This window comes from Dreissena polymorpha, chromosome 10, assembly GCF_020536995.1.
Source record: "Dreissena polymorpha isolate Duluth1 chromosome 10, UMN_Dpol_1.0, whole genome shotgun sequence".
Classification (NCBI taxonomy): Eukaryota; Metazoa; Mollusca; class Bivalvia; order Myida; family Dreissenidae; genus Dreissena; species Dreissena polymorpha.
In genome coordinates this window covers 12228984-12242537 of record NC_068364.1, presented here as the reverse complement: position 1 = coordinate 12242537, position 13554 = coordinate 12228984, and the positions used below count along the sequence as shown (strand labels likewise).

Here is a 13554-nt window from a genome sequence, read left to right as displayed (position 1 = left end):
TTGATTTTCCTTTAGAAGAGACTTCCTTTAAATATTTTTTTTAATACAAAAGCATTGTTGCTGGCTAGCCTTCCTGTTTAACAAGAAATTAAACTTCATCTATTTGAAGTTTCAAACTTTGTCTATTTGTAGTTTCAAACTTTGTCTATTTGCAGTTTCACACCTTGTCTATTTTGAGTTTCAAACTTTGTCTATTATCAGTTTCAAACTTTGTCAATTTGCAGTTTCAAACTTTGTCTATTTGCAGTTTCAAACTTTGTCTATTTGCAGGTCCACCATGGTTACACGAGTTCTGACTCTGACCAATGTTCTGATGTGACGGTACACACTGCGATCCACAGGAAACGTTCTATAGACAACAGGCTCGTCACCTCGTCAAATAAAAAATGATTTTTTATAGACAACAGAATTGTCAAGTGGTTCACTTTAACAATTGTAACCCATTTTACCTTGACAAAGGTCAAAGGGATTTACCTTTTCAATGTTCAATAGTGTCACGTTTTCAAGGGTTACATGGGGCACCTTAACAAGTGTAACTGAAGGTGAACATGACAAAGGTAAAAAAGGCTCACCTTGTCCTTGACCTTGACAATATGTGACCTTCTCAAAGGTCAAATAGATTGACTCAGTTGACATTTGGATATCTTAGCGGAGGTCGCCTAGTCAAGGGTCTAATGTCAAATAGGGTCACCGTGGCAGCGATATTCCTGGCAACCATTCCATGACAACTTCAAGCGGTCCAGAATCCTTTAATTTGTTTATGTTGTCCATAATTTGGGTATAATTGTTTTCATTAATGAGAGTATTTGTCTCAGAACTGATACTAGTACTGTTGATTACTTTATAGTCGATGAAATGATTATATGTTATGTATAATATAATATTGTTATGTTTTTTAATGTTTTAAGAAGTAAAAAAAAAACATCACTTAAATGTTTTGAAACTCAATTTGGTGTTTTTAGACATGGTCATGTAAAAAATATAAAGTTGGAATATGACTTTGAAGGCAGGTTGTTATTTATTTGGTATGTTTTTTTTTGTTGACTTTGTCAGCTTTAAAGAAGGATATTGTCGCATTTTGAAATGAAAAAATTAAAGGGAGAAATATGGCAGTATTTTGTTAATATCTTTACTGGAAATCTGTATTAATGGAAATTGTGGAAATTAGTCCATTGTGTTATGTGTGCATTATACAAATTTACAATAATTTTTATGCTTGTGTATACATATTAAGAGTGAAATACTAATGACAAGATTTCAGCTGATTATAAAAAAATACTTCTATTAGTTTGAGCTATTTGATCTTATCTATTCATCGCATAGCTCAAGCTTCATACTATACTACTCACCAGTTGATATATGACAGCAAAATGCACTACCTATTAAGCAAAAATAATGCTCCTTTATACTTCAAATTCAGGGTAAGGTTTAATGGTATTATATTTATAACCCATATTGTTCTTAGAAAATGCATGTTTAAGTTCATGTATACGGTGTTTTCTACAAACTTCGATTCAAACTTCAAGTATGTGTTTAGGTTGATTAATTTATGGAATTGACATAAAATGTAAATTATTATATCAATTGGAAGAATTTTCTAGCGCTATGTATTGGAAAAGAAAATACTGGTATTCATTGTTTTGAAGGATTGTTTGACTGATATGTATTTAAAGTTACAATAATTTGTCTCGGTTAATTTAATTCATATTGAATTATTGTACAAAGTGGACCATTTTTGTACAGAAATAATGCGAATTTGGGCTTAGCATTGCGGTCTTGTTTTTTGTCTTCTATTATAGACAATTTTGTTTGAAATAAAATTAGTTAATAATTTAAATTTTTTGTTTTTGTTTGATAGCTTTTTTGAATGCTGAACAATTGCACAAAAACATCTATTGGCAAACATGATTTAGTGTTATTTATTGCATTTGGATGATTTTATTTCCAATTGAAATGGTAAATGCTATTTATACGTAATAGGGCCCGAAACTTTATGGTTGTGTAAAAATTATTTCCAGTGAGATATAATATATGTTGAAAACAAATTGTTAATTAATGTTGTTAGATATGTATCATGTTACAAACTTATATATATTATATGATGATCTTTACAGTAATATGTTATTTTAAATTATAATAGCAAAAAACAATAGATTAATGATTGAATATAAAAAATATACATAGACTATAGTTGGTTTGTTTGATTCAATCTGTATCATTAAACTTTGTTTTAATGCAATAAATAACAAGCATTTTATTAAATTCATTATGTCTGTTATCTTGAAATAGCATACATGTGTTAATCCTTTACCACGTAGATACGTATTTAACCCTTTACCACTAAGTTACGTATTTTACCCTTTACCACTAAGTTACGTATTTAACCCTTTACCACTTAGATACATGTACGTATTTAAAGAATACATTGATGTACCTTCACAGATTGTAATGGTACACAACAATAATTTTTCTTTTTGCATGAATATTGTGTTATTTCATTAAGCAGTTGTTCTTTTTATGTTCCATTTGTTTACATAGTGTAAAGTGTAAGAGCATAAGGTATGCTGGATTTTACAGATTTTAATGTGCTTTTGATGAAAAAAACTTTCCATAAGTAATTGTACCAGTTATTATTGAAAGAGCTCTGTGCTAAACTTGTACTTTATCTCATGTAAAAACGAGGTAAAACAAACAAATTCGTTGAATTAATATCCCCAGCCAATTTCACAATTTTGTGACAGACCTACAGAGAGAATGACCGACAGACGGATGGAATGACGGACAACGCCAATTCTATATCCCTCCCCCTTTGGAGGGGAATAACAATATTGCCAGAACAATGGTTTTATTCTGTATAGAGTAATTGAAATGTTGAATAGAGTCTTGCTTAAACAAACTTTCAATATACTTACTTCTTTATTATAAGGAACATTTGAGCTAACATATGAGCTTGGCTGTGGGAAAACGGGGCTTAATGCATTAGCCTAAATTGTCCTCCCAGATAAGTCTATGTGTTCCAAATATGTTAATCAGGGACATTTTCTGGCTTGTATGGAATTTCTTTTTTAGATAGTTCTACCGGTAAACGAAAATCAAATCTAGGCAGGTAGCTGAGGGTAATCTGGGATGACATCTAGGCGGGTAGCTGAGGGTAATCTGGGATGACATCTAGGCGGGTAGCTGAGGGTAATCTGGGATGACATCTAGGCGGGTAGCTGAGGATAATCTGGAATGACATCTAGGCGGGTAGCTGAGGATAATCTGGGATGACATCTAGGCGGGTAGCTGAGGATAATCTGGGATGACATCTAGGCGGGTAGCTGAGGGTAATCTGGGATGACATCTAGGCGGGTAGCTGAGGGTAATCTGGGATGACATCTAGGCGGGTAGCTGAGGGTAATCTGGAATGACATCTAGGCGGGTAGCTGAGGGTAATCTGGGATGACATCTAGGCGGGTAGCTGAGGGTAATCTGGGATGACATCTAGGCGGGTAGCTGAGGGTAATCTGGGATGACATCTAGGCGGGTAGCTGAGGGTAATCTGGGATGATATCTAGGCAGGTAGCTGAGGGTAATCTGGAATGATATCTAGGCGGGTAGCTGAGGGTAATCTGGGATTACATCTAGGCGGGTAGCTGAGGGTAATCTGGGATGACATCTAGGCGGGTAGCTGAGGATAATCTGGGATTACATCTAGGCGGGTAGCTGAGGGTAATCTGGGATGATACTTTAAGCGTATGCATTAAGCCCTGTATTCCAACAGTGTGGATTATATCTAACATTATGATCAGTATGGTATGATTTTTTGTTTGAAGACCTTTTACTATCAATACGATATTTTTTTTCATATTTTCAAATCTGTTGTCACATCATTTGGCCTTTCATTACTGTTGTAATTTTAACTTTCATCAGAGGGTTTGGTTTGGTGATTTATTATTGCATGTGAAAAATTCTTTGCCCATGATATATGTACATGGCTAGCAATGAATTTCTTGTACTTTGTGTCATTTCTTCATATTTTTTTAAATCATTTAAAAGATGCTGGCATCATCATTTTCATTTTTTCCATAAACCTTTTTCTAATACATTTATTTTACAGTTTAATATGTTATGGAATCAGGTTTTTATTTTCTCAAAATGTTCAGATGCATTTTTAACCAACGTTATTACTATTTAATCTAAATTCTCAAAAGAAAAAGTAGAACCGGCACATTGTTTTTGAAAACGTTTCTCTTGTTTTTGCATTTCAAGGTTTTTAAAGGTTTAAGCTAGTAGATTAATAGGGAAAGGGTATAATCAAAATACAAAGTATTTTATAAGCTATATGGACTTTGACATTGAATAAAAATTTCTTTTCTATTAAAGGGACTTGTTTACAGATTTTTGTATTTTTTTAGAAATTTTATTTAATCTATTGACTAGCAAATCTTTAATATTTTAAATAGCCTTACTATAAATTAAATAAAAAAAATATGCCTTCTAAGGGTTATGAACCAGGCACCTTTTGAAGTAAAAGATAATGCAATAACTCTGTGCCCCGCAGGCTGGCTTTCATAGCAAAACATAAACGGTATGTTAATATTCAACTATTTTCTAGATTATCAAGGGGAAATGTTACAAATGCTTTATTATATTACTTATTAAGATGATTGTAATCAGTCCATGGACATATATTTTTTAACATTTTCCTTAGTTTCCTTATTTTTCTTGTTAAAACATAATGTGTACATCATTTTTAGCTCATCTATTTTTTGAAAAAAAATTATGAGCTATTGTCATCACCTTGGCGTCGGCGTTGGCGTTGGCGTTGGCGTTGGCGTTGGCGTTGGCGTCGGCGTCCGGTTAAGTTTTGCGTTTAGGTCCACTTTTCTCAGAAAGTATCAATGCTATTGCATTCAAACTTGGTACACTTACTTACTATCATGAGGGGACTAGGCAGGCAAAGTTAGATAACTCTGGCGTGCATTTTGACAGAATTATGTGCCCTTTTTGTACTTAAAAAATTGCAAATTTTGGTTAAGTTTTGCGTTTAGTTCCACTTTTCTCAGTAAGTATCAATGCTATTGCATTCAAACTTGGTACACTTACTTACTATCATGAGGGGACTGGGCAGGCAAAGTTAGATAACTCTGGCATGCATTTTGACAGAATTATGTGCCCTTTTTATACTTAGAAAATTGACAATTTTGGTTAAGTTTTGTGTTTAGGTCCATTTTATTCCTTAAGCATCAAAGCTATTGCTTTCATACTTGCAACACTTACTAACTATCATAAGGGGACTGTGCAGGCAAAGTAATGTAACTCTGACTGGCATTTTGACAGAATTATGTGCCCTTTTTATACTTAGAAAATTGAAAATTTGATTAAGTTTTGTGTTTAGGTCCACTTTATTCCTACAGTATCAAAGCTATTGCTTTCATACTTGCAAGATTTATGAACTATCATAAGGGGACGGTGCAGGCAAAGTTATGTAACTCTGACTGGCATTTGGACGGAATTATGGGCCCTTTATACTTAGAAAATTGAAAATTTGGTTAAGATTTATGTTTTGGTCACTTTACCCCTAAAGTATCATAGATATTGCTTTCATACTTGGAACACTCACAAACTATCATAAGGGTACAGTAAAAGGACAAGTTGCATAACTCTGGTTGTCATTGTTACGGAATTATGGCCCTTTTTTGACTTAGTAACTTTTAATATATGGTTAAATTTTGTGTTTCGATCCACTCGAAGTATCAAGGCTATTGCTTTCAAACTTCAAATACTTACATGCTATCATGAGGTTACTGTACCTGGCAACTTGAATTTTACTTTGACCTTTGAATGACCTTGACTCTCAAGGTCAAATTATTAAATTTTGCTAAAATTGCCATAACTTCTTTATTTATGATTAGATTTGATTGATACTTTGATGAAACTACTCTTACCTGACATACCACAATAGACTTCACCCAAACCATCCCCCGTGCCCTCCCCCCCCCCCCCCTCCCCCCCCCTCCCCCCCCCCCCCCTAATTTTTTTTTTTTTTTTTTTTTTTTTTATAAGATCATCTCACAAATGACCACCACACCCTCACACTATACCCCCACCCCCACCCCCACCCCCCCCCCCCCCCCCCAAATTTTTTTTTGATTTTTTTTTTTTTTTTTTTTTTTTTTTTTTAAGATCATCTCACAAATTATCACCACACCCTCACACTATACCCCCCCCCCCCCCGATTTTTTTTTTTTTTTTTTTTTTTTCGCTTTTTTGGAAGATAATGTAATAAATGTCCACAACCCCACACTATACACCCCTCTTCACTCCACTCCTCCCTCCTTTGTGATTGAAAATGAGAGTCCCTTCACCTTTAAAAAGAAAATAGATGAGCGGTCTGCACCCGCAAGGCGGTGCTCTTGTTTGAATGTATTACAATTATTTTGAAAATAGTCCAATTTTACCAAAGTGTGAACAAGTCCCTTTAACCTAAAAGTGTTATTCTTTATGTTTTGAAGAAGTTTTAATAGACCATTTGAATCATTGGAATATGTGAATATGTGTTGTAATCTTAATAAGGTATATGCTAAGGAAATTCAGGACCAAGATAAATAATACAGGGTGTTTTCTTATGTATAAGAAATCGATATGGGTTTTGTTTTACAAGAACTTTTTGTCTCTTAATTTTCGGACACCTGTAATTTTTTAATATTTTTCGTATCTAAATAATTCGGATACATTTTTTTAATTAGTTTTAAGTGTCCGAAAAATTAGAGTAATTACGGTATTTTAAATTTGCTATGGTTTTTGTTTTACCACTATAACTCCATGTAGAAGATCGTAGCATTTTGTTCAGATTTGCAACTTTAAGTGTTGTGTTTGAATTTGTAATAGATAAACCTTTTTTTTCTTTTACCAACTAAAACTGAATATACAAACCAGTTTATATTGTAACCTTAATACCTGGTAATCAAATTAAAAGCACTACGTATAAAAGTGCTGAAATGTTAGATCTGTGAAGATATTCAAGATTTTGATAGTTTTCTTTATTATTTTGATAGAATGAATTTCATAAGTTTTGATAATTGTATTTTGGTTAGGCTCTTGTTGTTGTTTTTTTGCAGTGATAAAGCATCCCGACCTCTCTAAGTCTAACATCTGCATTACAAAAGTTATGTTTTTTTTCCAGAACTAAAAATTCTTAAGAGTTCTGTTTCTAAATAAACCCCTTGTGTGCTTTTAAACTTTCGAATAGTTTCGTTATTGTGATTGCCGCATAACTTGTTTATTAAAAATGTTCTTGCTTGTAGCATTATTTTACACGTTGATTGTAAATACAAATAGTGACATTTTTCAAGAATACGAAAATCTCTGATCAAGTCCTGTAAATATCCGACCAATCAAAACCAAAGCCCATTTGTTTCAAGCATTCCGATTGGTTAGTATTATATTTGAGAACAAGTTTGTGATCTGCTATTTTTGACTGCATGGGGTTTGATTCTCCAGCATTTAAGATGATACTTGTTGTTGTTGTTTTTTCCAACATAAAAGTGCTGTTGTTTTAAATGTTAATAATTTTTCTCTACAAACTTATGGAGGAATTATGTTTGTTGAATGTAAATTTGGATATATGGAGTTTTCCTTATGCAAATATTGTGTGAAATAAATGAGAAAGAGACATGCTAATGTTGTATTTATTAAATGACCAGATTTGTTGCGTTGTACAAAATTCAACTTTATCATCAGAGTTCTTGAGACGAATAAGGAATAAATTATTAGGAAAAAAACATAAGAATATGAAGGAAAAATAGTAGCAAAAGAAGTATTTGTAGCAATAACAATAGTAGGAGTATAAGTTGTAGAGACAAAGTTTCCGCGAACGTTACCGGTTCATGTCGCTAGCTGCAAAGTAGATTATATTTAAAAATTGTACATATATATAGCGCAGTACAATTATCTTATTTTTCATTTAAAGCATTGACCCTGTTCCAAATATTAATAAATACATACATTGACGTCACTCAACAAAAGCATGAACATCGAATATATAAAGAATAATATCTTGGTGACGTGAATGGAAAATGGTTATCTGGCAAGTCGGAGGAATTAATCGGGTCAGCCGAAATGATGACGTTTTAAAACTAACTTATTTGAAGATCAATATCAAAGTAGAAACGGCAGTTGAAGTTAAATTTATGTTGGTTTCAACAATCTACATCTTGCTTGACGAGTAATTATTTATATACCGTTTATTGATGTTCAAAGTAAATTATGTTTAAATAGGGCTATTTTTGATATGCAATTCTAGCATGTGCTTTTAAATTAAAACTTTTGACTACCTAATGGATATATGCTGTAAAATATTTCATTCATAATTAATTACATCAAAATAATAGTAATAATAACATTATATATAACTTGACTTCACAAAGAGTTGAATATAATTTGCGTTTTACAAATGAAAATTAATGTAGTTATATTTTAATTGACTTAGTTGATACCGGACCGGATCCGACCAGCACTAAAAGAAATGCAAAATAACAAAAGTCCAGGATCTGATGGCATCACAATCGAATTTAATAAAATATTCTGGAATGATAGTAAAACACATTTAATAAATTCACTTAACTATTTATTTAACAACGAAAACTTAACTACGCTACAAAAACAAGGTATAATATCACCCATTCCAAAACCTGGAAATAAACTTAGAATCCTTATCAAACTGGCACCCTATTAGTTAACTGAACAATGATTATACAATTGCAACTAAAAGTATATCAAACAGAATTTAAAAAAAAAATACCATCAATCATTTCAAGATCTCAATCTGGTTTCATTAAAGGACGTTCGTTACATTGGTGAAAACGTACGTCTGATACAAGAATGCATACATTATTTCAACCAACCAAACAATTCTGGCCTCATTTTCTTTTCAGACTTCGAAAAGGCATTCGATTCAATAAACCATTCGTTTATGTTCTCTTGCTGAGAGAATATGAATTTCGATGAAAGTCTAATAACATGGGTTAAACTATTTTATACCGATATCAACAGTATAATTTTTAACAATTGCTTTTTCTCAAACAGTTTTAACATCGAACAAGGGATAAGACAATAATGTCCTTTTTCATCCTCGCTATTTATTATATGCATCGAGTATATATAACACTATATCCAATCAAATAAACATATAAAGGGAAAATTGCTAGAATCTGACGAAGAAATTAAAAAGTCCCTATTTGCTGACGATGCAACTTATTTTTTTAAGTGACAGTAGTGACTTATTCAATGATCTTATAGAATTGCTAACCCTTTTGGGAACGGCATCTGATCTTAAACTAAACAAAAGTAAATTCACTGTGCTACGAGTAGGTAAATTTAAACAAAGTAATATTCATCTTAAAAAAGAAATGACATTCAACTTGACATCAGATGAAGAAACAACTTTAGGTGTAACCTTTACAAACAATGAAAAATGAAAAAAATTTAAACAACAAATTGCCTAAATTACAAAAATTATTTAAAATCATGGCAGCATCGTAAACGTACACTAATCTAAAAAATACACCGTGTTGTAAACGTTTGCACTCCTTAAATTAATGTATACACTAACAGTTCTCCCAAACCCACCAAATGATATTATTGAACATATAAAATCAGAAATATTTAATTTCATATGGGACGGTAAACCTGATTAAGCGAACACAATTAATTCAATCAGTATAATATAGAGGTATCAGACTACCGGATATAGATTCATTTCTGAATGCAATCAAATGCAGTTGGGTTAAAATATTTAGATAATACCAATACGAGTAAATGGAAATTATTCTACCAGAACATTCTTAAAACATATGGCGAGTCCTTACTGTTTGAATGATATATCGACAATAATATCTTAGACGAACTTTCAACCAAAAACATATTTCTATCGAATGTTCTATCGGCATGGTGTAAAGATACTCATAATTTAGAAACCAAAATAAACAGTAAAATTATTATATGGAGCAATAAAGACATAACTATTTTTTTCTATAAACATTGGTTCGAACGAAACATAAAATATGTACGACTACAGAATAAACGACTTCTATTCTTTTGATAACTTATGCTACATATTCGGAAAACCTACAAGTAATTTCCTGATGTACTACACATTGATCAAAGTATACTCATACATATTAAAGCTGTTACCAATAGAAATAACACACCCTGTACTAAAAAAAACATTCGTAGAAAACATAATTGCAAAAAACGACCACAATATTTAACATACTTAAAATTAAAAACCCTGCCGAAAGCTCAAACTAAATGGCAAAACCTTCTTGGAGAAAAAGAATTTTATTGCAAAACAAATATTGTTCATGCCATATTAATCAACTACTGATAGCATGCGGAGAAATTTTCAATATAAATACATCCAGAGAATCATAGCTACAAATGAATATCTTTTTAAGTGCAACCTATCCAACACAAATCTATGTGATAAGTGTAGTGAACATATTGAAACAATAGAACACTTTTTCTGTGAGTGTAAACATATTCAATCTCTATGAAATCAATTGACAACCTTTGTAGAGAAACATCAATTAAATGTTAAAATACCTCTCTTAGACATCAGTTTATGGGTAAACACCTTAAAATACAAGAGGTTAATAACGCTGTAAATTACATAATAATATTAATGAAATATGTTATATTCAGCATGAAATACAGAAAACAAACACCTACAATGAACTGTTTTATAAATTATTTAAAACTGAAGATTCAAATTGAAAAAGAAATAGCCCTAAACAATGATACACTTCATATATTTGAACAAAAATGGAAACACATTAAACTTTCATAAACAAGTCCAGTATGCTTTCTACCCACTTTATGCAACTCATCCTTATTAATAACTATTATGTTGTTTTTCTCTTTTTTTTAAACACCTGTCACAAACAATCAAAGAAAAACGTTAACCTTCTTTTTAATCAAAAGGATACCACAAGGCCAAAAGTAAATCATATCTTGTATAACATGTTTGAAAATTATTGCTGCTACATGGTTTCACTTTGTTTTATGATCATATACATGTATACATTGTATGTCTTATATTGAATATAAAAAAATAAGGAAAAAACTCAATTACTTTGTATACATTCCGGTAAAGGAAACCTTAAAATGCAACATTTGTATACGGCTCCATAGTTGCTCCTTTTTATATAAAAGTATCATTATTTCCGCGCTTATGTGATCCATTACGGATGGAGACTAGATAAGTATTGAATGGTTTTATGTTGTCATTGGGTTCGTAAGTAAAGAATAACAATAACAATGAAAAGAAATTGTACAATGTACTTCTGTTTATGCTTTTGTTAGGTACTGATATGAGTGAGAGTTTATTTAGGGATATAAGTTAGCAATAAAGCACAACTTTATTAATCTTCATAAAATAATTTAGTTCTTATTGCATATCAATCGCTTTAATTGATGTTGCACTTGAAACGTCGTCGTTCGATTATCCGGCTGTTGTCAGATGAAATTATACATTCAATGCATGAACAAGTATGGAGCTTGTGTACTTCTGATTCAAGGGCGATAGGTAAGTGCCTTGAGCACAAATAACAACGCCTACAAATTACGTGTGTGAAGTTAGCCTATTTAGCCCATTTAGCCTATTTACCCTATTTAGTACATAGGTTGAAATATACATCCTATTTAGCCTATTTAGCCTATTTAACAGCCTCTTCAGCCGTTTTAGCCTATTTAGAAATTAAATTAAATACATCCTATTTAGCCTATTAGGCCTATTTTACAGCCTTTTTAGCCTATTTAGCAAGTTTAGTACAAACGTAGACATTCACATCCTATTTAGCCTATTTATCCCCTGGAAGCGACGAAGTGCACGCTGACCAGCCGTCGACGGCCTATCGGGCTGAACTAGTTTCGGCCGGGACTTTTGATTAGGGTTGGGCCCGTGCATGCAGCCTATTTAGCTATTTCTCGTATGCGTCATTTCGCAGTGAACGGGCATGCCCCTTTAAGGGCCCCTTTCGGACGAACAAGAGTAATCCGCCGGAAGCGACCTAGTGCACGCTGACCAGTCGTCGACTGCATATCGGGCTGAAATAGATTCGACCGGGACTTTTAATTAGGATCGGAGTCAGGTGCAGCCTATTTAGCGTATTACGCGACATTTTGCCTGTGAGTGGGCATGCCCCTTTAAGGACCCCTTTCGGACGAACAAAAGTTATCCCCCGGAAGCGACCTAGTGCACGCTGACCAACCGTCGACTGCCTATCGGGCTGAACTAGTTTCGGCCTGGACTTTTAATTAGGATCGGAGTCAGGTGCAGCCTATTTAGCGTATTACGCGACATTTTGCCTGTGAGTGGGCATGCCCCTTTAAGGGTTCCTTTCTGATGAACAAGAGTTATCCCCCGGAAGCGACCTAGTGCACGCTGACGAGCCGTCGACTGCCTATCTGGCTGAACTAGTTTCGACCGGGACTTTAATTAGGATCGGAGTCAGGTGCAGCCTATTTAGTGTATTACGCGACATTTTGCCTGTGAGTGGGCATGCCCCTTTAAGGGTCCCTTTCGGACGAACAAGAGTAATCCCCCGTAAGCGACCTAGTGCACGCTGACCAGTCGTCGACTGCATATCGGGCTGAAATAGATTCGACCGGGACTTTTAATTAGGATCGGAGTCAGGTGCAGCCTATTTAGCGTATTACGCGACATTTTGCCTGTGAGTGGGCATGCCCCTTTAAGGACCCCTTTCGGACGAACAAAAGTTATCCCCCGGAAGCGACCTAGTGCACGCTGACCAGCCGTCGACTGCCTATCGGGCTGAACTAGTTTCGGCCTGGACTTTTAATTAGGATCGGAGTCAGGTGCAGCCTATTTAGCGTATTACGCGACATTTTGCCTGTGAGTGGGCATGCCCCTTTAAGGGTCCCTTTCTGATGAACAAGAGTTATCCCCCGGAAGCGACCTAGTGCACGCTGACGAGCCGTCGACTGCCTATCTGGCTGAACTAGTTTCGACCGGGACTTTAATTAGGATCGGAGTCAGGTGCAGCCTATTTAGCGTATTACGCGACATTTTGCCTGTGAGTGGGCATGCCCCTTTAAGGGCCCCTTTCGGACGAACAAGAGTTATCCCCCGGAAGCGACCTAGTGCACGTTGACCAGCCGTCGACTGCATATCGGGCTGAACTAGTTTCGGCCTGGACTTTTAATTAGGAACGGAGTCAGGTGCAGCCTATTTAGCGTATTACGCGACATTTTGCCTGTGAGTGGGCATGCCCCTTTAAGGACCCCTTTCGGACGAACAAGAGTTATCCCCCGGAAGCGACCTAGTGCACGCTGACCAGCCGTCGTCTGCATATCAGGCTGAACTAGTTTCGGCCGGGACTTTTAATTAGGATCGGAGTCAGGTGCAGCCTATTTAGCGTATTACGCGACATTTTGCCTGTGAGTGGGAATGCCCCTTTAAGGGCCCCTTTCGGACGAACAAGAGTTATTCCCCGGAAGCGACCTAGTGCACGCTGTCCAGCCGTCGACTGCCTATCGGGCTGAACTAGT

General features: G+C 34.5%; 1 protein-coding gene across 3 annotated transcripts in view; it reads left to right on the top strand.

Annotated features, from left to right (window-relative positions):
- LOC127847174 (mitogen-activated protein kinase kinase kinase 13-like) overlaps positions 1 to 3706 on the top strand; it is a 40713-nt gene extending 37007 nt beyond the window's left edge. For 2 of the 3 annotated variants that reach the window (XM_052378889.1, XM_052378891.1), the window contains exons 14-15: positions 271 to 3211; positions 3562 to 3706. In XM_052378889.1, the coding sequence (XP_052234849.1) occupies positions 271 to 390 (120 nt within the window). In that variant the 3' untranslated portion in view covers positions 391 to 3211; positions 3562 to 3706. The remainder of the gene's footprint in view (positions 1 to 270; positions 3212 to 3561) is intronic. The other variant, XM_052378890.1, reaches the window with a different exon arrangement.
- The last annotated feature ends 9848 nt before the right edge of the window (positions 3707 to 13554 follow it).